This window comes from Corvus brachyrhynchos, unplaced genomic scaffold (genome assembly GCF_000691975.1).
Source record: "Corvus brachyrhynchos isolate BGI_N302 unplaced genomic scaffold, ASM69197v1 scaffold283, whole genome shotgun sequence".
In the NCBI taxonomy this organism is placed as follows: domain Eukaryota; kingdom Metazoa; phylum Chordata; class Aves; order Passeriformes; family Corvidae; genus Corvus; species Corvus brachyrhynchos.
The window spans coordinates 2,083,203-2,111,040 of NW_008237409.1; the positions used below are offsets into that span (position 1 = coordinate 2,083,203).

Here is a 27,838-nt window from a genome sequence, read left to right on the forward strand (position 1 = left end):
AAAGGATTTTCTATTAATAACTGCCCATCCTCTCAGCTTGAAATAAAACTGGACTCCTCTGGTATGGATTCCTCACAGGTACAAGCTGTGAGATATCCATTAAAATCCACCCCCTAGGAAACAGTAAATCAAAACTAGTTATAAAAAAGGATGAGCGTGTACCACTGCAAAGGAAACTGGAGAGGATTGGGGAAAAGAAAGCAGTGAAAACAATGGAAAAAGAAAGTTTTCCTATTAAACTGATAGGGAAAAAAGACTGAAACAAGACAGAAAAGAACTTAAAATGTTTTTCATTAAAAAGTAAGAACAAAGTCAGGATAGAGGGGATGAAAGTCTGGAAAATACCAAAAGCAGATTTTTTTTTCTGGACTATAAATGTTATTGTAGGGAATAAAGTTCTTATAATGTGCTGTGAAATTAAAAATCAACCAGTAGTGTCTTAAGGTAAACATGATGGGATGTGTTTGAAGGAAAGCAATGCTAGATGATTCTGATTCGGCTCTTTCATTCCCTCAGGTTTATTAATTCCATTGTTAATTTGCAGTGGTTTATCAGATGTCACTTTACAGTGTGTTTTAGTGAGGTTTGAGAAAGAAATAAAGTTGTGCTCTGGGTAAGGAATTCTGCAAACTGGAAATAAGCCCTGACTTAGCTTAGACAAGTTCTGACTGTTCATATCAGATTTTTCTAGAGAGAGTGTTGTATTCCTGTATTTCCTTTGAATCTTTATTTTATAAAAAAGCTGTGGAGATGCTGAAGAGCTGCCCCAGTTGAAATGGTTCAAGTTTTATTAGTGGTGTGTTTGGTGATTTATTGGCCCAAGCTCTGATCTAGCTGACACGGCTTGTAATGACTTTGTTCCTCTGAGCAGCATTTTCCCAATGTGCTGTTTGTTTAAAAGACAAGTGGGAGGACAGGAATGTGTTGCTTTTCTCCTCTTGGCTGCTCTCTTTGTATTCACATTGGCATCACTGAAGATCCAGGATGAGCTTTTGGAAAACAATTCAAGGAAAGGACTGGAGCCTTAGTTTTCTGCAGGAGCTCAAGACTGATGGAAAGATCCAGAATCAGAGAAGGGGATATTTGTGTGAATTTTCAGAGCTGAGTAGAGGAGGTGATTTGGGTTGTTATGGGATTATGGATATGAATCTCCAAAGGGTGGTACAGATTTTCATCATTACCACAAGGGTAGTAATTGAAAAATAATGTAAAATAACTCTTTTTGCTCACTCACAAAGCAAACATTTGTGTAGCTCTTTGGAGAACTTCAGGTAACGTGGGATTCCTATATCCTCAGCAAACCAAAATATATAAAATCATCTTCGAATGCAAATAATGACAAACCAGGTGCTTATTTCAGTTACCATTTTATAACCCAGTTATTAACAAAAAAGCTAAGAAACTAAGAAATTGTAACACTGGAGAATTTCCCTATGGGGCTGTTTGTAGGCAACACTTCCATCTTGGAAGTGGAAAAAGCAAGGCACAGGATAGGAGGTCCCAGGGCGCCCTTAGCCATGGCCCTGTTCAGAAGGATCTTGGAGCCCATTTCTTATTCCTCACTGTTGCTTAGGGCAGCACCAGTTGGAGTTTTTGGATGTAGGAACTTGATAAAATTAGCAGAAAAACTTGGACTTTGATTCTGATTTTCAAAATGCAATTTTTCTTCTTTTTTTCTGCAGCTTTGAAGTTACTCATTTCCTCTGCACAGAGGCAGAAGATCAGTGTGTACTCAAAAGTTATGAAGTAGTTTCCAGTAGGTTTTCACCTGTATTTTTGTGGGTGATAGGCCCAGTTAAGCTGGTTCTAAGATCAGATGTTTTTTAGTACTTGCTTGGTTTGCTGCACTTTTGGAAGGACTTTCCCTCAGTGATCCTTTCTTGGATGACCTCTCCATGCTGTCATTAAAACTTGGAAACTTTGGTCTTCTTGACAGTTAGTTCTGCATTCTCATTATGTTCATTCCTATTGTAAACACACTAAAGTTGCTGCTGTTATTGCTTAGAATGGCTTTTTCCTCTGTTGTTTTGAAGTCTAGTAGAAATAGAAGTTAATCTTTAAGAGAGTGGGGCTGGTGAGGATTGGATGGCCCAGCTCGATGGGTCACACTGTGTCTGTCTTTTCATTTGCCTCATAGATGATGTTCTGCTGACTCCAGCTGTTTTTTTGGAAAGCAGAAAAACAATTTGCTTTTCCTTCCCATAAAGTATAACCCTTTGTTTATCCTTGTGCTGCTGCAAGCTTCCAAAATGCAAAGACTTGCAAAGAAAAGAAAGGGAGGAAATAGCTCCTTTTTTTATGCTGTTTTTCGTATCGGAGAGTAGAGTTTAGGACCGAGCTGAATTGTTGACCTTTGTGGAGTTTATTCTTAGAATTGGCTGATTTGTGTGTGGAGCCTGATTGACTGAGCCCAGTTCATGGGACAAACCACGGGCAGTGGGTTTGGGGAGGGCAGTCCCAGCTTTTCTAAGTGACTCTTCTATTCAGTGATCAATTTTGGATTTGAAGAATTCTTTTGCAGTTCTTCATTGACTTCAGTTCACTGAAGTAATTGAGAACAGCTCCCTTTTCCAAGCAAGACTTGTATTTTGCTGTGAGTTGTTGAATTGCTGAGGCTCCTTTAGTTTTCTCCTGCAGGGATGTTATGAGTTTGGGAAACGCAAGTCACTGCTTCCAAAGTCACTGTAGAGATTTACAGGACGAGGGTTATCATCTGGCAGCTTTTAATGCTGTATTTTATACATAAAAGGGAAGGTAAAAGAAAGGTTTGGGGGACCTGAATGCCTTTCCTGACCCAGATAAGAGCTGCCGAGGCAGAAGTCGGTATTAAAACCTCACTGGTCCTGATCTGTAATGTCATCGGAAGAACACGTTTGTATTTACAACCCAGGCCTGTATTTACAACCTTTTTTTTGCTTGCTTTGTTCCTTAAGAGGCTCTGGCTACCCACATTTTATGCACTCCTGGAATGCAATAACAATTGTGGCATCATCTCTTCAGAATTCGTTTTCCTTCCTGAGATCAGGGCGGCGATAAGGCCTCACAAAACCCTCACTGGGTTCTGCCTCCCCGGCCTGACATGGGTTTAATTGGATGAATTAATTCTCTCCTTCCCTTGCTTTCTGACCTTTGAAACAGCTCGCTGTGATCTTTGGAATTTTGCAATACCCTCAGTGCTCTGCTCTGGAAAATGAAATCCAGGGTTGTTTATCTCGGCGGGGCCTACGTGGGCCCAAAAACGCATCCAGAGTGTTGTCAAATGTCCATTTAAACTTCCAGAAACGTCTCAACACCTCCCACACACCCACTCACCGCTCTGCAGGTGTGGAAAATGAACCCATTCCACTCATGTAAGTCCTGCTGTCCTCAGTAAATGTTCTGGGCTGTTCTGGAGCCTGCTGGAGAAGAGCTGGATGTTTGCGGAGATCCGGGTGCTTTTCCTCGCTGTGGGTGCAGTGTCAGAATCTCATACAAGAGATTTTGGGGAAATAGAAGCTTAACTGGCTGTGGCTGGGTTTGGGTTTTACTTATTTTTTTTGTTAGGATTTTATGCAATAAGCTGCAGAAAAGTTGTGTTGTACGTGTTCTTCTGAGACGCTGTTTGCCTGAGCCCGGCGCTCCTTCTGCCCGGGATACAGGAGCAGCTGCCCAGGGCTCCTTTAAATCAGACACACATGTCTGTAAGGTCTTCAATGTTTTGTTTCTTGGCCAATCAGTGAGAGAATTTAAATTGCAAAATTGACTCTATTAGCCTAAGAACTGATGAAAACTGAGATTAACCATTTGCTTGATAGCCTCCTCCTTCCCCCCGTTCACTCCTCCTTATTTTTTCATGTAAAAGCATATATTTTTAAATACAAATGATTTATTTTGTTTATAAAAATATTTATTTTACTTACAACATTTTATAAAAATACATATTTTAAAGACTTTATCTATGAAATGCCATTTAATACGGGCCTGATTCATTTTAAGCCTTGCCATGTTTTCATTCGCAGCTATTTTCTCTTATAGGTATTTTCATGTTTTAATCCTCAGGAATAATTCTCTTTTCTACACTCATTTTTATCCATATGTATCAATCTATTTTTAATGATAATATAAAGGTAATGGAAAGCAGGTGAACAGTGGAAACATTGCCACTGTTTTTAAAGGAATTACAAATTTTCCCACTGTGTAAAGTTAAGTTTGTGCAAAAGTATATTGAGAGGCTGAGGGCTTGTATATAGAATTGTTAAAATCAAAACCAAAAGCATTTTGAAAGTCTGAGGGCTTATATATAGAATTATTAAAAACAAAACCAAGAGCACAATACATCCTTTCATTCAATAAAAATCTAGAAGAGCTTGAAGTGGACAAACTGTTCACCAACAGAAAGGTGGCAGTCAAATAAAATGAATTAAAATGTGAAGATACACAACCGGTCAAGTCAAACATCAATATTCCCTCACCCCAAAATGCCATTTTTGTATCAAAATGGGATTAAAAATGCAAACATAAGGAGAAATTAATATTTACACATAATTAAGTGTTCAAAATAGCTCATCTAACCACAGCCTTATCTCCAGAAACAAAAATGCAAGCATCCACTGAGTGATATTAGCAACTGAAAGGCTTTTGTTTAGACTTTTTGTTTTCTTGGCAATAAATAAAATTCTTTGCAAGAAGTCATTAAGATATTTCTTAATGTTGCCTTTTCAAACTTTGCAGGCTGCTATCCTTGTCCAGGGCCAAACATGAATCCTATTGCTCTTGGAAGCCGTTGGCTTGCTTATGCAGAAAATAAGGTAAGGAGGGGTTTGATATCAAAAAATACTTCTAGATTTTTGTATATATATGGGGGAAAAGAAAAGGTCTCAGGAAAAAGATACGTGCAAAAGAAGGTTTGTAAGAGGAGTTGCATTAAAATGACAGAACCTCAGTATTTTTATATATCAGATCTTTACTCTGCACATTTGATTTAAGCTCAGGAACTTGGAAGGCAGAGAAGACAGCCATCAACATGTGTTTCAGTGAGGTAACTCAATAATCAACCCATTTTGTGCTTTAAAAGTTTAAAGCATTTAATTACAGACACTTGTGAAGGTAGGCAAAAACCACTTCCTAAATTCTGTTTGGGGAAACTGAGTCTGGATAGAGCCTGGGTTTGTCTGAACCAACACAGCAGGGCACTCTGTAGGTTAGAAAACAGCATTAAATTGGCCACTTTTGAACATCTTTGAAAAAGTTAAGCTCCAGGGGAAAAAAAAAAAGAAAATGCTTGAAGACTTCTTCTTCTTTCTAGAGACAAAGGAAATAGGTCCCAAGCAAAGAAATGATCACTGCCGTTACCTAGAGAAGTGGTTGTGCATTTAAAGCTGAAGCGAAGCCTCAATTCAGCTTCTAATGCCTTGTTTTTATTTCAAAGCAGATGTTTTTTCTCCCTTCCACCTGTGACTGGAGAAGCTGTTTCTAGAGCTGAGCCAGAAATTTATCAGACTTTTAGAGATGTATTTGCTGTTACACCTCTTCCAGCACAGCTGATTTCTTCCCAAATTCAAGCCTGCCTTTCCTTTAGTGCCACACCTTGCTGGTGCTGGAAAACTTGAACCCTTGTCAGCAAGTATTGCTGCCAAACATCAGCCACTACTAATCAGCAAAAGAATTGTATCACAAAAGGGGTTTAAATGGCTTGTGTGTTCCCAGGTAACTTCACTGTGGGCTTTCCCTAGTTTAAGTATTTTTATTTAGATATCTAAATATAAGCAGGACAGAAAAGCCTCTAGAAACAAATGCATCTTACAGTAATTTCGTTTTATTTAGCTTAAATAGTTAAACAGGCAGCATGTTCTGTGTGCAAGCAACAAATACCTATTTTTTTTCTAATTTTACATAGAAGCACAGATTCTATTGTTAGCTAGGGTTCAAAGGCAAAACCTACTTTTGTAGGGTGATGGCAGGTACAAGAGTCTTGTTTTGATTTATTGATTTTGAAGGAAGGCAATAAAAAGCAAACCCCATGTACATTCCTTTAATCTGTTAAATGCAAAGTTTCAAACAACTCTTTTCCTTTGTCATTTCTTTGCTTGCTCGTCATAAAAAGGAGGGGAAAGCCACACTCGGATTCTTAGAATGTCTGATATTTAATGTTACATATACATGGCTAAAGCTTTTGATTATATTTATTTGAATTTATTTGTGGTATTGCTGCCAGACCAAAAATCCCACCATTTCAAAGTTTATGAATTCTTAGTGAGTACTCATCTGGTAATTGAAAACTGGAGCGGGGGACGCGACAGTCTGGGTGGCACCCAGAAGATTATAAAAAGGGGTTAAGTGTCTCAGCAGGGCTTTTTGCTATTTGTAGGAAAAAATACACCACTGTACATGATAAATAAGAGCTCTGGTAATGGGTTATGGGTTTGTGTAGTTTAATAGTAGTTACTTGGTCGCTGTCTTTCTTCTTGTAGCTGATCCGATGCCATCAATCCCGTGGTGGAGCCTGTGGAGACAACATTCAGTCTTACACTGCCACAGTCATTAGTGCTGCCAAAGTGAGTCCATCATCTGCCCTGGGAGAGCTGCTCGTGGAACATAATTATGAGGTTTCCCTGCTGAATTGTGCTGTGTGTCATCACCCCCCTCCCTTCACAGAGAGGAGAGCACGCTGAGAACCCTGCAGGCATCAGCACCGTGCCTGCACTCCCCATCCTGCAAATCTCTGACTGTAGCTTTCCACAAAGTGTTCCTGTTTCTGAACTGATTTTTTAAAATTTTATTTATTAGAAACAGATATTTATATTAGAGGGAAGTGACAGTGGGATGGATTTGTATAATGGCTATTCATAATGGTACAAGTTTATATGATTGGAAATCAACATTGTGAATTATTAGTCTTTTAGCATCATGAAAAGTGACTTTACAAGTGCCTGGTGCTTTCTGGACTCCATCACACCCCCATTATACATTTTGCTCTCTCTGAAGGGTGACAGCGCAGTACTGGAGCTAATGAATTACCTTCTTTGAAGGTTAGAGCTTATTAATGACTGTTTACATATAGGTTCCATTGCCTCGTTTTCTTACTTCAGATGATGTTATAAAATCCCTCTGTTTTCAGAGAAATGTCTGGGCTTTTGTAGTATCAAAAGAAGCCCATGGCTTGGAAAAATCTTAAACAAGACTGAGCACAACTTTCGTTTTACTGTCTCCCTCCCAGCTCCTTTCCTTGCTGCAACAACCATTTCTTTTTCACACACACACACACACACACATACACACACACACACAGTGAGTTTTGGCACTGTGGGCTGAACTCGGTGCTGATTACAAGCTTCCCTTGTTACCACCAGCCTTCTCATTTCTGATATGTGCAACAAAACAAACCTAATAATAGGAATGAAATGACAGCGCAGGACAGAAGGCTCAGTGGCACCGAAGAAAACAACAGTTAGGAGAAGCCACAAAGAGAGACACAGGGCAGGCCAGCTCATGTGAAAACAAAATATAAAAACAAACATATTCCATCACAATCACAGTGTGGCTGGAGAAGGAGAAAAATCACAGCTTTTTACATTGTTGAGGGGAACTGGAATTGCTCCTCTCCCGAGGCGATTCGCTGGATTTCTGTGTACTTTCACCATCAGCACAGTTAAAAAAAAGGTGTGTGAGGGGAAATCTCCCCAAATTCCTTCAATCTCAGCATCGTGAACATCTTCTTTATAGCACAGATAAGTTTGAAAAACTGACTGGCTTAGTGTGATCAGCCCCAGTTTGGATCAGATGTGGCAAAATCCTGCAAACAGATCACTGTAGCTGATGACCCTCCCTGCTGAGTAGTACGAGCCAGGGATCATCATCCAGAAATTCTGCTGTTAAGCTGAATTTATCACACTGAAGTAGTGCTATTGCATCATGTGAATAGATACTGAAGATAAAATGTGTTTATAATCATAGGAAAGAAAAGATTGTTAGCCTCTGTACAGAGATAAACTCCCAGTGAGAGTTAGGAAAAGGGATAATCCCCAGGGCACGGTCGCTGTGCTACTCTGTATTTGCACAGCACATTGCTCATGCTCCTGCCTGTTGGATGTTACAGTAATAGACAAGATTAATACTAATATAGTTTTAAATATTTGCATGATTTGGCTCTTGAGGAGTGTCTCAGCCTTAGTGTATTAATTTGTTATCCACGAGTGCGCCACAGTAAATCTGCAATGTTTAATTTATTAGTGATTTCATTGAGTCTTGGCTTGCTATCTAGCAGGTTTTCATCTCTGATAACTGCAGGGCTGACTTTCTTGCTGGCAAATAGATGCTCCAAATATAAAGATGCTCCAAAGATAAAGAGCTCTTTGGAGCTCTTTGTCCATCTCATTGCCTCACCATCAACTTCACTCCCTCCTTATTTAATTCTTCATTTATGAACCTCTGCTGCTGTTGTGTCCTATCAGCTGCAGGGGTTTGTAATTCCTTTGCTTTGATCAGCACAGGATCAGCTTTTTGGGAAGTGGGTGTCCTTTCCTTTTCCCTGCACTGCTGCTTTTTGGTTCAGAAGTGGTTCCATTAAAGTTCTTGTTTTGCCAGGTTACAGCCTTTTGTCTGGTTGGCTTCCAGTTTCCTAATGAAGTGAAAGAACCTTCATATGAAAGAGAAGGAAAGCTGAGGGCTTTCAGCAGGGTCTCTTTGGAGAACTGCCTTTCAGATCCTCTCTAGAAGGTTCCTTCCATAGGATAAAGGTTTTTTTCAGTCCAGTTGGACAAACACAGTAGAATGGACATGGAATTTCTTTCAGAATAAACCCCATTATCACCTTGTTCAAACTGAGTGTGAGGCTCGGCCTCACTGTGTTGACACCCAAGGCAGATCTTTTTGATATGTCTTTCTGCTTTCTATAGATTTTTCGTTTGAAATTGAATAAATAATATAAAATACATTTATTATGAGAAACAGGAACAATATATTGTGTTGTCACTAAAAGGATGCAAGGCCTTTGTTGGAACAAAGCATCCTAACAGGCACTGAATGGTGCATTTTAATTCTTTTCATCTAATTAAAGTTGTACTTATTTTTCAATTAAATGAGGTATGAGGGCATACATTTATTTTAATTAAATATATGTATTTCTTTATATTTAAATGAATATGAGCAGCCATATTTTTAAGTAGATAGGGTACACATGAGCTTATAAATAATGTGTGTTTCTGCGCATTGTGAATCACTGGTTACAAAAGAAACTGGATCAAATATTTTAATTTTATTTATAAGCAAACTTCACTGGCAGGTTCCCATCAGTGACAAAGGAACTGGGACAGTGCAAACTTCAACCCATTTCATTTAAAATGTATTTGCTCTGTCACATGTCTCGCATCAAATTATAAACCAAGTCCTTCTCACCTCATAACTCCTTTGCCTGATTCCTTCTCCATATCTTTTAATCCTGTAGTGGTAAAGTGATTTAGCAAAGGCTGCATCTGTTTTCTCTTGTTACCTGATAACTTCTTAATGAGGACTAACAGCTTATGTGAGAGCAAGGTCATTAGCCCTAATGGATGGAGGGGACAGCTGATATGGCATGGGAAAGGTTAAAGATTACCCCAGAAGTTTTTGCAAATATACACAACAGCACAGGGCAGTAAGTGCTGTAATGGTTCTGCACTGATATTTCTGAGTTAATGGCCTTGGCCACATCTCTGCACACCTCTCCCTGCTGCAGGCCCACGTTGCTCCCACACGGAGCAGGGATTCAGCTGCCTGGACAAGCACGGTCATTTTTTTTCTAGAGAGCCATAAATTTATGTTTGGTACTTTGTCATCCCACTGCTCTCATTATAAATATTAAAGATATTTTCTAAAGCAGGTCAATTACAGTTTTTAGCCTTTCCCTTGCACAGGTATTTTGCTGTGTAGCATTTACTGCTTTCTCCTCCCTGCTGTATAAACTGAGAACGAATCATTTTCTAGGATTTTAACTACTGGCCAAAAAACTGCCTTGTCAGTTTTTGCCAGGAGAGCTGGAATGCATTCCTGTGATGGCACTGGGGCTATTTTAGGTTTATTCCTCAGCTATCAATATCTGCTTTATGTTACCTTTCCCAGCCTCCTGAATTCGCCACTGTTAAAACCCGTTTTATTCTCCTCTGTCGTAGCCGGGTATAAAAAGAAATAACAAGAAACAAATGGCAGGATATTACTAAAGACTTTAAACCCCCAAAGCCATTCCTGTGCTAAAGGCCTGGCTCGATTTTAAGTGGAAGTATCTCCATTAGCATTAATGGGGTGAGTCCATCAGCAGAGGCATCTCAGAGGTTAATCAGCCTTCCTGGCTGGCCATGGCCATCGATACTGTGTGGCGCCTGCTGCTGTTGGCCCTTCAGAGGTTTTCCTGACAACACACTAACAGACTTTGTGTAAGTCATTTCCCATGAATTATTAAAACAAACGTTTGGCTGCTAATTGATGAACACTAATGTGTTTTCTAATCACTGCAGTTTGAGATTTTAGCACTAAACAAAGCAGTTGCAATTGATTTGTGGCTGCTTCTTGGTTTCAGCCTGGGATCTGGACATTTTTTTCCTTTTCAATTTAGCAGGCAGCTTAGCTTGTCTTTTTAGTTAAGAATTGGCTTGTTACAGTGTCATTCCATTCTGATCTCTTTTGCTATTTCTTATTTATATTGCATAATAAATCTGCTCAATTCTTTACAGGCAAATAAGGCACAGTCCTTGGTTCAAGGAGAAAATATTTAAAGTTGTAGTTGGGCTTGTTTTTCTTTCAATCTGCATCTCTCCTACTGTGTCTACTCTGCCTCTTTCTCCAAATAAAATAAAGCAAAATAAAAACGATCTTCAGCATCTTTAGCTGCTAAAAGCTGGTGCTTTTTTGAATGTGTTTTGAAAGCCACGTCTGGGAAATGTGCAGAGCCTGGAAAGTCCCATTCCTTATGCTGGGATGTGCCTGGGAGTTGTCCTTTCCAGGACCTTGAGGGTGGCATTTTTAATTTTCTTGGGTTTGAGTCCCATATTCAGTTTTAATACTTAATTGCTGAGGAAAAAATGAGTGTGTCAGATGTAGCAAAGGCCAAATTCTTGGTCTCTTGCACTGTGCAGAAGACAAAACTCTGTCAGCTTTGGGGACTGTTTGTATTTCTTTGTGAACACTGCCCTCCTCACACCCATCGTGGCCTCATCTTTGATCCTTCTGACCATCCATGCTCTTGGAGTAAGTAAAATCAAAGTAAAAAATCCCCCCAACACTGGAATACTTTAAATATGAAAACATTTTGAACATTAAAATACTTCTTTTTTCAATAATGCTTTGGCATAATTGAATTCCAAACTAAAGGTGAATTCTTCCATTTGCTAGGATGCCAAAGTTTTCAAGCTGTTTTGTTACAGCCTTTTGCAGCTGCTACATCACTCCTAAAAAAATGCATCTCTACAAAAAATCTGAGCTGAACCCACAGCACAGCCCTAAACACCATTTAAAGTTTTTTTTTTCCTTTTTTTGCAGACAATAAAGACTGGGCTGACAATGGTGGGGAAGGTGGTGACACAGCTCACGGGGACGCTGCCGTCGGGAGCCACCGAGGAGGAAATCCTGGCTCACAGCAACCTCCGCCGGAGTCCCCTGGTGCCTGGGATCGTCACCATCATCGACACCGAGACCGTGGCAGAGGGACAGGTAACAGTGAGCACACAGACACAGCATGCATTTCCTCCACAATCCCAGGGAAATGGTTTTTGTGCTGTTGGGAGTGAGAAATAAACCAGATTTTTTTCAGGGCAGGAATTTTACAGACCCACAGAACTGGGATAAAATCCTGTTTGGGCTTGAGATGCAGCCAAAATATATATTGTCCTTCCAGCATATTTATGTGACACTTTGACAAGATCAAGTGTGAAGTGTCGCATTTTGTCTCCCCAACACTTGTTCCTAATTGACATTGATTGATGCTGATCAGTCGAAGTGGAGATGTACTCTGATTATATTTATTAATACAGAACGTGCCTGGAACATGGGCTTGTTTAGGAATAGGGGGAATTGTTGAAATCCAGGTTAAAAAAAAATATGAGAGAAGTTGGGTATGAAGTGTAAAAGCTTATCATTTTATATAAATCCCAAATGCAGTCGAGTGTGATGCTGTTTTGTGAGGCATTTGTACTTTTTTACTAATAATAAATTTACTGTACATAATAATACACAGTACAGTGCTTCAGGCAGGATCATTTGTTACAAACTCCATACCATTATCAGACAATTTTTAAATTGCTGGATTTTCCTGTCTTTATGACAGAGAAGATATCCGTGTCTTTTTTTATTTGTTTCTACCACTCATTTAATTTTAAAGTGTCTGGTCCTGAATTTAGTATTTATGCAGAACTCCCACACACTTCATTGTTCTGTAACTAGTCTGTAATATTTTTTTCCTCATGGTCACATTTATTGAATTTAAAGCAGAAAAAATCTTTATTTTTTTCTTGTTTCCCCCTATCTTTATGATGCTCATTGCAGGTAAGTTAGTGAGGTGTTAGGGACACATCAGAAGCCAAGTTATTTTCTTTTCTTTCCTGACAGGAAAATAAAATCTTTTACTTGAAAAAAAACCAAAGCAAAGAAAAACCTTGTTATGGTTGTTCCCTGAGAATTAATTTTGGAAGTACTTAGCCAAGCAATGTTGCATTGAAAGGGGATTGTTCATAAAACAGAACAGACATTTTCTTCCAAAATTGAAATAAAAGAAAGAAGAAAATGGAAAATAAAATTAAGATCTTAGAGTCAGGTCTTAAAATAATTCTGTTGGCTGTTGGGGTTTGTTTGAGTTTCCAGGAAAAAAAAAAAAAAAAGATCTTTTGGCTTTTTGTCTACAACAAGGAAAGAAAAAAAAAAGACAAATTTTACTTCATAAATTTCTGATGAAGCTGTTTAATGTGGTCATTATTTCTGCTGGTCTCTGTCTGTGCTTTGATTCTTCTGCATAGGCCTAGGGGGAAAAAATTATAGATCTTAGGTTTTTAAGGCTTGTTATATATGATTTAGAGGTTTTATGAACTTGTCCTCTGACCCTAACAATACAGGGAGCTATCAAGGCCTAAAGGGCACTACAGGAGAGGAGCTGTAGAAATGATAACGCTTGTCTATCCCTGCTGCTCTAACATAAATAAGCCAGCAGCTCTAGGAAAATAAGTTTTGTCTTGAATCTCTAGGAAGTTGGATATCCTAATTGTATGTATGTATTGCATTCATATTTTTGTGATCTGAAGTTTTTAAACGTTGTTAAATTATATTATTTATTTGCAGTGCTGCAATTTGCTTTCAGAATTAGGGTTATATTTCTTCCAGGAAAAAGAAAATAACCTTTCTTTTGCATTGTTAGATTTTCATGGTGCAGGAGATTTTTTGACAATTTTTTCTTACTGAAATGTCCCTCTGGCAAAAAAAAAGTTGATTAAAAATAACTAAATGCACTTTGTAATTGATCATCCCACACTGCCCCAGTACAGAACCTGCTCATGTGAGGAGTGTCCTGGGTGCTCCCAGTCCCTCTGAGTCTTTTCCTGTCCCTCCAGCTCTATTTCCAGTGGAAATGTGAGTTTTAGTGCAGATGAGAACTGGTAGATCCTGATTTTGGCAGGGATCTTGGCATGTCCTGAGGAGCCTGGCAGGGATGTGATGCTGTGTGCTGGCAGGAGAATTCCTGCAAGGAATGCCAGCGTGGATGGCACTTGTTTGTACTGGCTGGGTAATCCTGGCTGGGTTTAAGGCAGAATTCATGGAAGTGTTTTAGCACATCTGACCTTTAAATGAGGCGAGAATCTCACTGAGCTCATCGTGGCTGCCCTGGACTCCAGCAGACACTGGAGCATGGAGCTGATCCCAAAAGTGTGAGCTCCTCATTCCGGGAATTTCTGAGATTGTTTTACTCTCCTGTGGAAAATCAGTTTGCTGGGAGTGGTCACGTGAGCTCCATCATCACTGTGGCTGAGATGGAGGGGTGATGGAGCAGGTTGGGGATTCCAAGTCCAGCCTCTCTGGTGTTTTAGGGTCATTCTCTGATTTCCATTTAAAAAAAAAAACATCTCTGGTTTTTTGAAAGTTATTGGTTTATAGAATCACAGATTAACAGAATCACTAAGTTTGGAAAAGACCTGCAAGATCATCAAGTTCAACCTTTGACTGAATCCTGCCATTCCCATGAAACCAAATTGCCACATCTGCTCATTTTTTGAACCCTCCTGGGGATGGTGACTCCACTTCCCTGTGGGGGAACTCCCCTTCCAGTGCTGAGCCACTCTCAGCAAAGGGATTTTTCCTCGTCTTAGTTACCCCAGTTTTCAGATTCCTGAAAATAAAGAGTTCTGGGTGGAATCAACAGACACTTCCAGCTGGGAAGAGATGCCTGGTTTGGGATGTTCCACGGCTGTGCCTGTCAGGCTCTTCCTACACTCACTGGGAAACACTGAATTAAAAATTCCAGTCAAATATTCTCTGGGCTAAATTAACACTTGGAAAGCCTTGAATCCCATTCAACAGGGTTTTGGTAGCAGCTCTGGGGATTGGTGTGTGCTCACATGGGTTTCAGCCTTGTCACAACTGAGGGGAATTGCAGAAGCAGGAAGGAGTTACTTTCTTATCATCACTACCCTCCTAATACAAAATAAACACCTCACCTCCTTCAGGTCAATAAAGATTTCTATCACTTGCACAGCCTGACTAAGAATTTGGTTATTGCAGTGAAAGAATACATTTTCCAAGTAGTTAAATATATCTGTAAAGTAAGATACAGTAAAGAAAGAGAAAGGAATAAATATGTTTTAAAAAGAGAAAATGGAAGACAACGACATAAATCTAAGGCAGGCAAACACATCATTTTGGAGGAGAAATAAGCATTTTGTTTGAGTGGAGAAGCTTTTTTTTTTTTTTTTAAATAAATGTATCTAAAGTCTTGTAAATCCAAGTACTTCTTCAGTTATTTCAAGCACAGCACACAGCTTTCAAAGGTGGACTGAGCTGCTCTGTGCCTGTGTACAAATATAACAATTTCTGTGCCAGTAGGGTGATGAAGGGACTTGTTTGGGACACAAGCCAGGAGAGCTAACTACAGCTTTAGGTTTTCAGTAATTTTTTATCATTTCTCCCATTTCCAAGGCATCAAATACAAGGAATGTGAGGGGGAGCTCGATGTATCTCATTCACTGCCCTGCTCTGTGCTGCCATGGCAGAGGCTGAAATGCAAACTCACCACTGAAAAATACACAATTAAAGACCAAAGAACTCTCCTAATGTAATCTTGCAGGATTAAATATGCAGGGAAAGTATTTTTAATAAACCTTATGAATGTAGATACTGTAGGAAACTCTCATCCCCAGCAGTTGTTTATGTGATAGCTCCTACTTTCAGAATTGGTGATACTTTAAGAAAATTTGAATTATGAGGTAATTAAATAAATGCAGAGGAATGCAGAATTATTGACGTTGGCTGTCAGGAGATATTTGTAAAAGGAATAAAAATAATTATCGAGATGCCCAAGTAACTTTGTGGTAAACCAAAATATGTTAACAAGGTTGTGTGCTTGTTTAAACTTCCTTCTAATGAAGTGTTAGCAAACTTTTCAGTTAGATGGAAGGACTATTTATTTGAATCCCTTAATTAGTTGAAATGGATAAACCTAAAGCTGTACAGATGTCCTCTTTTTCAGTAATTGGAATTAAATGTGTAAGACTTTATTGGCTTGGGTTTGAAAGAAAAATTATTTTCTTTCGACCTTTGTTTCTGTATTCTTAATTAATTCATCCACTGGGCCACCCACGTGCAGGCTGCAATAATGACCTTGCTCAAAAGTCACCAGTTTTGGGGCTGAATGTAAATCTGTTCAACATCTAACAGTTGGTTGACAGAGAAAGATGTGGCCATTTAAAAATACAGAACTCGATTCTGGGTGCTGCGTTCTCCGGGGCTGTGATTGATGAGATCTCGCCGCGCGCTCGCAGCTCATCCACAGCTCAGGCAAATATTGGAGGGAATATTTTCAAAACAGCTCAGCAAAACAAGATAACATGTTGATCTATTTATGTTTTAAAATGTGATCAGGGTGGGTTTTTTTTTTTCCTGTTCCCTATTAACTTTTTATTGCATTAAAGAGGAATTTTCAGAAAAAAAGCAGCCGACTGCCGCCGTTTCCAAAGTTCATTTTCATTTGGTGAGGAGTTGATAGCAATTGAACCACATCAAGATGCTTATCAGGAGCAGGAATTGTTGTGAAACTTTGGTCTGAAGCAAAAAGAAGCTCAAAGAGTAAAGCATATTCAATAATAAAGCTTTAACTACAGACATAATTCCACTGGTCATTAACACCAAGGCTTTTATTTTAGGACCAGCTTTGGCAGAGGTTGATCTGATGTCCCAGTGCTCAGATATTTGGCCTCAATTTTCTTCACTTTTTATATCTACATGTATTACAGAAGAATTCTTTTTATATAGAAATATAAAAAGAGCTACAGGATTCCCTCAGAGCATAATACTGTCTGCCTCACTTTTATTAAAGGAGATCTGGTTTTTGTCAAGAAGACATTTTTGTCTCAGATAAATGGTTCAGGCTGAGCGCGAGGCTGGTTTGAGTTTATGCTGGATTCTATTAAAAGGAGTGCAGTAGTTAATGCCACAGATCTATCACTTTTAGCCCCTTTCCACTGAAGTTTGACCTTGGCTGTAACTTGGGGGAGGCTCTTTGTGTGGAGGAACTGAATCAAACTCCAGCTCTTTAAAGCATTGGGGATCTCAAGTGTACAGCAAATATTTGTGATATCATATTCATATTTATAATTATTGCCAAACCTATTTGTTTTTATGATGATGGGGTTACTCTTTTCTTAATTGTATTAAGAGTAGGACCTGCCTGATTAGATTTGGGTCCATTTTTATTTGTGTTACTTTCATGTTTTATTTAAAAACATGTCTCCACTGGGATAAGTGGTGTAATTTGCCTTTAAAGATTAAAATAATTAAAGTCATAATTACGAGTGGCTTCTGTTCAGCAGTACGGAAAATACCACGGAGGAAGGAAAATATGGCACAGGAGAAAAAAGCTCTGGCTGCTGTTACCTCCTGCCCTCCAAGCAAACACCACTGGCTGGTAGTAAATGTAACGATGCCCTCGGTGTTTTGTCTCTTCTTTTAGAGTGAGATAAAGAGGATTTGATTAATCTTTGATAAACTTCAGAGTTTTGTAGTAACAGAGCTGCTTTGGGAGCTGGTTTGGCTTGGCACATCCAGCCCCGGGCTCTTTGGCTGGGCAGCTTTTGGGAAAATCCTGTTGCAGCTCTTGATAAAATAATTTTGGGCATCAGGAGCAGCTGAGGGCTCGTTCACAGGAGAGTCCTGGTAGAAGAGTCTCAGTGTTGGTCTCTTGTTGGGAGCTCTGCAGGGAGGATCGTGCTGAAGCTCAGTGACTCTGTGATTACCAGAGCAATGCTGAGATTTATGAACCTTTCTCAGTGAGAGACTTTGGAAGGTTTTTTACTCGGAACAGCAGAGTGGTTAGAGGCCACTACCTTGGAGAAGGAAGCCTGTTTGGGAGGAAGAAAATTGCAGCCTCAGGATTCCTGTGGGCTCTGCATGCTCTGGGAAGGAGAATGAGCTGCTTCCCTCGAGCTCCCTGACAGCACTTGCATGTGTTATTAGGGAAATTGTCCCTCTGTTTTGATTTTCAGGAAAAATTCCCAACTCTGCTGTTTTCAGGGGCATGAAACCCTCAGCTGGCTGGAGGAGCTGGTGGTACATTGGGAAGGTTTGGTTTGATATTCCTAAAGCACCGGCTGTTGTATCAGCATCATTTTGAGTTCCTTAAGTTCTGTAAAAAAGGGAAATTCCTGCTAAAAAAAAATGCTGGGATTTAAAGCTGTGCAAGCTCTGAACTGGGATGGGGACCAGGCTTTGGTTTGGTGGCATCTCTGGGAGGGACATTTGGTTGATGATGTAGTTAAGTCCAATTCCTTGGATTTTTTCTTCCCTCCTTCCATTGTAGTGTTGGAATTGTAAAAAGTGATGTTTGTTATCCCCAGCTGTACAGTGCAGAAGAGCAGGGGGAGGACTGGACAAATTTCAATGGAAATTGGGGATTTAAAAAAAGCATTTTTCTCTGTTCCTAACGGATTTATTTTTTCATGCTGATTTTAAAAAGAAGAAGAATATTTTCTCATCTTTCCATGCACAAGCAAGTGTTGTTTCCATGTGTGTTCCCAAAGCCAGTTATGCCCATTCTGACACAGGGAGTGACACAGATCAGGTGCTGAGAAAGGAGCCCTGAATGTCACATTCCCCACTGTCCAAGATTTCCAAATTTTTGAGTGATGAAGGTTCTTTTGTGGTTGGTTTTTTTGGCTTTTCTTTTGCTTTACTTGATTAGTGCAGGAGATGAACATACTTGAGTTTGAATCTGCAAAGGCTGACCTGCTGTACCTGAAAATCCGTGTTTGCAGTGAAAGGGGGAGATCTTTAACAACTCCTTTTGCACTGGGTTTTTTTTTCAAGAAGATCTTTTTAAGCAGTAAATGACAAAAAAACAAATGAAAGCATGGAATCAGTTAACATCACATACAAAGAGAGATTTGGCCTTTTTGGGTTCTCAGATTTGTATGTCTAAGGTATTTTGCAGTTTTTAATGTTGTGACTTTTTGCTTTGTATCATGTTTCCAGAGGAAAAATATTTAAGGATCATGTTGCCATCCCGTGTTCCTGCCTGTTAGACAGGGGTTTAGTTGCAGGGGTGATAACAGCAGTGCATTTATAATTTTTATTTTTTCTCAAAGCCATGTTGAATTAATCCAGTTTACAGCCTGTAGAGGATGATGCATATGGAATATCCTATATAACTGTTCCTAGCAATGATTTAGATCCTGTGATACCTACACATTTCTGATTGAATATTTTTATTTAGCAGGCTAGACCCGCAAAAAAAACTCTTCGTAAAGCTGGTTTGTGGTGTTACTTTGTGATTATCATTTCTCTTTAATTAGAGCAAAACACTGAGGCTGAGCCCATGCTCCCTAGGAGTGGGAGCTGTGATAAATGATGGATGGGAGTGCCTGGGTGCAGTGTCTCGGGGCTGAGGGAGAGCTGTGCTCCTTTGAAAAGCCCTTCGGAAGATCTCCAGACCCTTTGGTTTCGTGGTTCTGGAAGGAGCACGAAATGCTGACGAGGGAGAGCAAAGCCATAATTGTGCTGTGTGCCAGTGCCAAAGCTCCGAGCTCTGACAGCCAGGCAGGCCCAGGCCCCTCCAGCCCCATTCCGTGACTGCTCAAAGCTCTGGGAGATGATTCCTCGTTTTTTTGAAGTGGAAAAATATCTTGAAATTATTTTGATATCTGTTTGGGATAGGAAGTATTAAAAACCTTGCAGATTATTTTGGAAGAGGCAGACCAATTATTCAGAACTTGAAACGGGTGGTTTTGCACAGTCTTAGTAAGAAGAGGTTTTTGCTCACCACAAAACCCCCTTTTTAAAGTCCTTTTTTGATAGGTCTTTCTTTTTGTTTTACTTAGTTTAGCTTTTAAGAGGATGTAATCAAGGAATAAAACACTCCTACAGCTCTTGCACGATTTTGTCCACACATCTTCTGGTTCTTTTCTATAAATCTAGGAATATCTTTGCTTTTCATACAATTAAACATTGATATTTTGTCTCTTTGTATGTCCTCACACTCAGCTTTAGTTTGACTGGCCCAGGAGTTTTATCAGCTTCAAACTGGCTTTTGTTTAAGACCCCAAAAGCTCATTCTTTGTGCCTTTTCCCAGAAGCTGTTGCACATCACAGATCTCAGCCCAGGTTATTTCCTTTTCCACTGAATTTCCCTCTGCTGTGCAAACTCTCTCATATATTTTAATTCCTTTTTTGTTCACAAGGAGGTATTTTACGAGGGCATGATTTTTTGGTCACAACCTTTGTAATACTGTTACCTCATGTTCAGTGAGGCAGTTTCAAGTTGGAGAAAATCCATGTTAACTGTGAATTCCACAGTGCAGCTGCTTCTACACACACTCCCAGCCCTTGGCATTCCTTGCATCCTTTGGAAATCCAGATCCCTCAATTCCAGCACCACTGACAGCAGGATGGAAGCTGTGCTATTCCCACCTGAATGAAGGACTCATGGAAAGCAAATGCACTTTCTCTGGGGTTTGATCTGGTTTTCCACCCATTTGCCTTGTGCACTTGGAATCAAAATGCTGATTTATGTAAGGGTTAAATACTCCCTTTTCTTTCTAGGATGTGATTTTGTGATTTTGTTATTGGAAACTTTAACTGGAGCTTCCTGCACAGCATGGTGTAATGAGCTGCTGTGCAGTCAGCCATCATTTGTGGAGCAAAACAGGAATAGTTTTCTATTTTCCCTAATTTGAGTAAGGTAAATAAATAGGAAATGCAGGCATAAAGTGCATAATCCTTTCTGGTTGCTCCCAGGTTATTAGAGAAGGTCTCATGTCTCTGTATCTGAAAGAATTCCTGAGCATTGCTGGTGTTCAGCTGACAGGCTGTGAATGTGAACCCCTTACAAACCAATCCCTGTGTCAGTCAATTGGGATTTCCCCCCTGGAGTGTTTTTCCCTCCTAATCCTGGGCTCTGTTCTGTTCCCCAGGTCCTGGTGAGCGAGGACTCGGACAGCGATGGCATCGTGGCCCATTTCCCTGCTCATGAGAAGCCCATTTGCTGCATGGCTTTTAACCCCAGTGGTAAGAGATTTTTCCAGTTATTGGGATAGATAAACAGGGCAGTAAATCCCATGGGAATGTGTCCCTTGGCTTTGGAGGGATTGCTGGTGCCACTGGGACACTGCAGGTGCCCATGACTGTCCTGCTCTGTGGAGGGTTGGATGTCCAGTTTGTCTTGTCTGGAAATTTCAAACTTTAGCAACTCTTTCACTGTGGTGAAGAGTTGAGGGAGGAGATTCAGTCCCTCTTCCACTGCTGAGAGAAGGGAGGAGATTCAGTCCCTCTTCCACTGCTGAGGAATTCCTGTGTGTTGGGATCCTGCCAGCCAGGTGCACACATGTTGTGATACTCAGGTATCCAGAGGATCAGCACATGGATTAAATTGCAGTCCTCCATAAATACAGAAATAAAATCGTTTCACTGGTTTTTAAAGTAACTTATTATTTGTTTGCTGCTGAAGAGTTTGTGATCTTACCCTCTCTCCTGAGTGAAATCAGCTATAATCTGAAAATACTTGTAAGAAGCTCCTCAAAAGTACCTATTTCTTTCTTTCCTTTTTATCAGTGAACAGTCACTGTGGGCAGCAGGGACAACTACAAACCTTGTGTATTAATAGATCTTATTAATCTGACAATTAACATTTCATTATCTGTAGATAAATAATGTTCTGGCTGATTGCAGCAACACTGAGGGAAATGGTCAGAGAATGAACAGCTTCCATTGCCTAAATTAACAATTTCTAAAATGCAGCAAATGCCATGAAGATCATGAGGGTGAAGTCACATTTCAGAGAATAGAACTGACTGTCTGTCATTTATGTTTTTCACTTTTGCTGACCAGTTGGTGTCATTCTGACACCCCATCTGTTGTGTCAGAACTCTTTAACAGTGCAGTGCAGTTCACTGGGAGTTTGTGACAGAAAAGCTGTATTCTCATCTGCCTGGATTTTCTTGGAAGGGAATTTTTTGTGGAGCTCTGCGCAGTGAACTGAGAATCCTCTATTCCAGAACAGTTATTTTGCTTTGTGCTCTGGAAGAAGGATGATACCCAGAGTGGAGCAATGCTAATTAAGTGAAATAAATAAGTGAAATAAATACAGCTGCTTAAATTAGAATGCTAAATAGATATTAATTAATTGCCTCCTTGAGAGGGTTTTTAGGATTGTGTATATTTAAAGGGCAGCAGAATGTCTATGCAAAACCAAATTAACTTGTTATTTTTCAAAAGGAAGGATATTTTTGCAAATTGCTGGGTACTTGTATTATGATGAAGTTCTTTGGTTTGCTCAGGTACTGGAATGACAATAATTTAGAGAGTGACACTTAGATCTAATGGTGTTTAATGGCAAAACACTTCTTTAAGTGGTGTTATTTTTGGCTGCTTGCAAATGCTGTGTGCTGCGGGAGATTTGCAGGAGGGATGGGGACAAACCAGCAGAGGACTCTTCCCTCAGCTGCCTCCAGTGAGAGCAGCACTTAGCCCAGGGTTCTGTGTTCTTTATTTAACATCAAGGCAGGGTTTTGTTTGAAGCCAGGGCTGTAACATCATCCCAGCCCATTCTCTAGTGGTCTATTGGCAATCAGGCTGAGCTCATTACAGGGAACAAAACAAGAGGTGGCTTTTGATACTGTCCTTGGCTGCTTGCTCTGAAACCCCACTTTTACTCCTAATTTCAGGCAGTGTCTGTGTGTCTGCACCAGATCACAGCGACTGCAAAGCTGTGCTGGGGAGGCAGACAGGGAGCACTGCTCTGTTTCACTGAAAATTTTACTTTCTGGGGCTGATAAACCTCTTAATTCCATCGTGTCTCAGCCCAGGAGCTGCACAGGTGCTCAGGTCTGAGTTTTGGGAGGATCCCTTTATAGATTTTTACCGTGTTAAAAACAAGCAGAATCCTCCCTTCATTTGGGCAGATCAGAGGTATAAAGGCCTTTTTGGACTGTGATAATTAAAACCAACTTGTGTGTAAATGATCCCCTTCTCTCCATACTACAGGGATTGTTACATGTGCTTTTGAGAGTAATTTGAATAAAGTAATTTGAATAAATGCAGCTTTATTTCAGGCAATTGTCTTTACTCCACCACATTTAAAAGCAAATTATAGATGTTTTATTTGTGCTGAAGCTGAATATGATTTGCTAAATATGTTGTTGTCTACACTTGGGCAAGTTCTGCACAGCCATAGATAATACAGTAAAAACAGAGTCTGTAAGGAAGGAAATCAGATCAGTGCTTCAGAAATCAGTTCCAGACAGAGATTTCTACCTTATTTACCGGTTCTATTACCCAGATTTCATGATAACCTGTAAGTTTTGCCTCCATCCTCCAGGAAAACAGAAAAGTTAACAGCCGTGCCAAGCTTAATTCTATTTTGCTGAAAATACTGGTATTTTTATTTTAATTCTTCAGTTCAATGTGGAATGTTTATATTTGTAATATCTAGGTATTTCTTACTGGTATTTGGAAGAAGCTGGTAAAGGAGCAAAGTGAACTATTTGTAATTTGAACATTACAGAGATCAAGGGTTTAATACAGATGACAGGGGTAGAACTCAGGGAATTTCTTTTTACCTCCCTCCTCATAAAATAAACGATGCTGGGTTGTAAATGGGACAGGAAATGGATGTTTCAGCCTAGACCAGCTGCTCATCTCTGCAGAAATGTTATCAACAGGCCCCAAAATAACCAACCTCTTCATTTTTATTTCTTTCTCTACATTTATTATTTTTTTAAGGCCCAAATCTGTTGCCTACATTAATATCTTTTGTCTACAAAACGTGGCTGGTGTGGGACAGGATTTTTGATACTGGAAAATGGAGCTTATTTCTGAGTGCTCGGAGTCACCTTTGTGGCTGACACATGCATTCTGTTTATTTGGAGTGGTTTAGGGTCATAAAATTGGGATTTTTCAGGATTTCTAGAAGTATGAAGCAAAAGGATGAATATTCTTTTTAGGTTAACTTGAGTTACTGATTGGACTGGGTTTGATGCAACAAATGAAAGTGTTTTACCCAAAAGCTGCCAGTTCCTGCAGACACCGAGGGAGAGAAGGAAGTTGAATTGTGTATCAAGGCAGAACTAATAAATCACAGTTTTTACTTTCCATGGTTTATTTCCAGTAAAAAACAGTGAGCATAGCGATATGATCACATTTTTAGATGGAAATAATGTATTTTGTGATTGTTGCCTAAGAAAGTGCTTTTTCGTTAATGAGATTTTTGTCACCAAGTCTTAGATGTCCCCAACACTGCAGTTTTCAGCCAACAAATGTGTGACCCAATTCAGCTTGGCCCTTTTCTTTTCATGCCTAGGGAAACATTTCGTAATCACCTGTAGTTATTCCCATTCAAAGCAACTTTTTGGATGTCAAAGGTATTGATCATTGCACCCATTAATCTTGATTTTTGGTAAGCTTTTTGTACAGGATCTGGACAGCAGCTGTGGTTTATAACTTAAATTTTAGATGGTTGGGGACAGTTCTAGTGAAGGCTTTAAAATCATATTCATTTTGCTGTCTCTAACATCATTTTATCCCCAGCTAATGGACAATCTGTTCATTCAGCCCATGAAGTTTCTTTCTGCTGCCCCTGCAGAGGGGAGGAAGGGCCAGATCCTCTGGGCTCCCCAAGAAGGGCATGGTTTGGGCACGAGGCCTTGAGGATGCAATGTGGGAACAAGTGGAACATAAAAACCTGTGGAGATGTCATTTTCACAATTTATAGATGAAATAAAGTGTGAAGAAATCAGCCCTAAGTTTTAGATATGATCAATAGTTGTGGAGCCTTGGTGTTTGAGCTTTGAGTTTGGTGTTGGAGGACGCCAGGACATCTTCATGATTGCCTGGAGTTCCACTTTCCATGGGAGCCTTGAGTTATGCAGACCAATGCAGTGAATAATTCTGGAAGCTGGGCTGAGCTTCTGAGGCCACCAGAGCAGGGAATTGTGCTGGGATCCCAATTCCTGTGGTGTCCTGTGGTCAGTGCAGAGCCTGACCTCGACGTGGCCTCCTGGGCTCCAGACAGGATTTCCAGGAGCATCCATACAAACCTCTCCATTCCTTGTGTCTGGTTTGGGAGGCAAGTTAAGTGTAGAAGTTTTCATGTCTATTCAGAGGTTGTTTAAATCATTCCTTCCTGGTTTTGGAAGGTTTGTGCCTCGTTTCCCCGGCAGGCTGAGGCACTGCCAAGAACTATATGTACAACAAACCCTGTGGGCAGCCAGGAAAGATGAGAATTATCCCCTATTTGATTTTTTTAGAGCTTCTGCTTCAATTGCCAATTTGTTAAGGCAAGTAAGTAGCCTTAGAGCCTCTGAAAAGGACATTTTGTTACAAAAGCTGCCTGATAGTCTTCTCCTACTGGATCAGCTTTTCCCAGTAGAAGCTTTTCTCTACGCTCAAATGCAGCATGGAGCGGTTTTCCAGCTGTAGGACTCGATCCTGGCTTCTCACCCATCTAGAGGGAGTGAAAGACACCCTATTCTTCAATACAAGCCCTTAAAACAAACTGAAAATACAATAATTAAAACAGTTCTGTAGCTGTAGCTACATCCACACTCAATTTGGGAGTAGGACCAGCTGTTAAATCAATGGGATGGGGCAGGTACGTTCCAATTTTAGTGTCAAAGAGGAAAGTTTTCAAATAAGATTCTCAATTAGTAAACAGCTAAGAAATGGTGCTGGTTTATAAATATCTGGGGTTTTTTTTTCTTTTAAATGTGGTAAATAAATGATCTGCTTTCCAGAAGTGTTGCTCATTCCAGCTTGGCAGCTGAGAGCTGTGAAGTGCAAGACATTGAAAATTTAAAATAATTACGCTTCCTTGGCTACAAAAGAGATTTTCCACCCATTAATAACGAGAAAATTAATGTTGGGCCAGCAGTAAAACAGAGTAAACTGTGTCCCCCTTGGGATGCCTGACTGCACCTTTAACAGACCTGAAATTGCTCTGATTATTTTAATGTTCTATATTGAAACGTGATGGTGGCCTTGAGTTAATAGTTAAAGAGGGTGAAATTGGAACATCTCTGCACAAATTTTTTCCCCATTGATCAGAGAAAGTGAGCAGGAAAACACTCACAGAGAGTAAAACAAGCTGTAATTATTTAATGACAGAATAGTTCTTTAGTTTTTCTGTTCATTTTCTTCTGGTTTTCAACTTGAATTATTGCTTTGGGAGACAAATACATTAAAATTAAGGCAGTTTAATGAGTTGCAGTTATAAATGTTGTGTCCCTGTGTCCCATGTCACCAGGAGGGGAGGAATCCTTGATGATTGATGGCTTGATCAAGTGTTGCATTTTGGGTTGGTTGTGAAGGAAGACCTGTAGCCATGGATTGTTTTAGGAGTTAGAAGAGTCATAGGGAGTTATTTATTCATAAAATAATATTTTATTTTGCTTCACTTTCTTTTGACTTCTTGGGATTTTAAAAATATTTATATTAAATGTTTACATACTTGTGTTTATTTTGTGGTGAATTTTGCTAAAATCAGAATTTTATTATTTAGTTAAGGTTTTCTGAGACCCAGTTTTGTAACTGTAGCACATGGTCCGCTTGGAGTATCCAGGGGCCGAGCAGCTCTGATGTTTGGCTGTATTTTCACTTGCCTGGGAGAGGAGTTAAGTGAGTATAAATAAAGCTGCTGTTCTGGGTCGGGTCAGATGCTTCAGAAAACCATGGGCCTTATAAACTTTGTCACACAAGATATGAATGTGACTGCTCAGCCCAGGGAGCTGCAGTGGGACAGGAATCCTGTCCCAGTGAGCCTGTGGAAGGTGGGAATGCCAGGAAAAATCCGTATGTGAACCAGGAGCGGCTCTAAGTCGCTGTGGTTCCCCTGAGCGCTCTGAGCCTCTAATTTGGGAACCTCCAAAGCTCAGTACCAGCCTTGTGTGGCATCCAAGTTCAGATTTCAAAACTGAAGTGTGAGAAGTTCATATTTTGAATCACTTTTTGGACAGACAGTGAGTTGGTGCAGTGGCTGGACTGGTCTGTCTGTGGCCAGGCATGGAAATGAAAGAGTTGCATTCCTGAATTCAGTCTATCCATGGATACGCGTTTCCTCCATGCAGACGGGTGCCTGATTCCCAGCACTCGTGCCCTTGGTGTTTTGAAAATAAATCCACCGTAGCCGGAAGGTGTTGAGTCCTTCAGTGAGTACTGGCAGGGTGACACAGTTTGGGGAGATGGAAACCCTTCTGTCCCTCGGAAAATTGAAGGGAAGCTCCTGGTGAAACTCCAAAGCTGTGCGGACCTCATTTATATGCACGCAATCAACAGCTCTGCAATTAGGGAGGTGTTATAAATAGGATGTGGTGGGGCTGCTCAGCTTCCCCAGCACTCTCTAATTTGCCCACGGGGCTGCCAGGAGCTCGGTGCCCGGAGAACTCTGTGTCCCATCAGCAGCTCCAGTCCCACCCTGCAGGCCAAGCCTCATCTGTCAGAGGTGGCCGGGAGCGAGGGGAGGAAGCTCCCAGATAAACACGGCGCAGCCTCAGCTCCTAATCGCTCCCGGCTTCCGCTTCCAGGCCCTATAATTAGAAGTCCTTCTTTTCCTTGTATTCCCAGTTGACGCAAATGCTTTTTGTGGCTTGGCACCTCATTTAGGGCGTGGGCTTAGTTTATGGCCAGGCCAGAGTCTGGTTTAGTCTTCTGATACTGCATAAATAGCTCTTAACCCACAGTCTACATCTGTACTGGTTTTTCCTTTTATGCATATATTCCTCGTGTTTTTAGTTCTATCCTGAAAGAAGCTGATTGTTTCCCAAACAGAATGCAGGAAAAGTAGGAAGCTGTAAATTAGGGCAGGTAAAACAAAGCTTTGCTGATTTTTTTTTTTCCCATCTAGGATATCTGTTTCTTTTAAGCTGGATTTTAATAATCTCTGTGGATTTAAAACAACCACACAGTAAAACAGTCATTAATTTAATCTGGCTGCACCCTCGCACTGTGGATAAGCAAAATCAGAATTTTTGCAGTGAGATATACACTAAATAAAGTCTGGTTTACACGTAAATTTCCACTGGGTCCTGTGTATGCAAGACTTCCAATGGATTTCAGCTGTTATCTGTTAAACAGGGATTAATGCCAGTTTGAAAAATAAGCAGGAAATCCTCAAGAATTATTCACTTTTCATCTCTGATTATTTATCCATAAAGTC

General features: G+C 40.2%; 1 protein-coding gene across 9 annotated transcripts in view; it reads left to right on the forward strand.

Annotated features, from left to right (window-relative positions):
* The window catches only part of BCAS3 (BCAS3, microtubule associated cell migration factor), a 301,373-nt gene that overhangs the window by 42,411 nt on the left and 231,124 nt on the right, over positions 1 to 27,838 (forward strand). For all 9 annotated transcript variants that reach the window (XM_017730953.1, XM_017730954.1, XM_017730950.1 and 6 more), the window contains exons 10-13: positions 4,711 to 4,787; positions 6,450 to 6,533; positions 11,488 to 11,658; positions 20,607 to 20,700. In XM_017730953.1, coding sequence (XP_017586442.1) covers positions 4,711 to 4,787; positions 6,450 to 6,533; positions 11,488 to 11,658; positions 20,607 to 20,700 — 426 coding nt within the window. The remainder of the gene's footprint in view (positions 1 to 4,710; positions 4,788 to 6,449; positions 6,534 to 11,487; positions 11,659 to 20,606; positions 20,701 to 27,838) is intronic.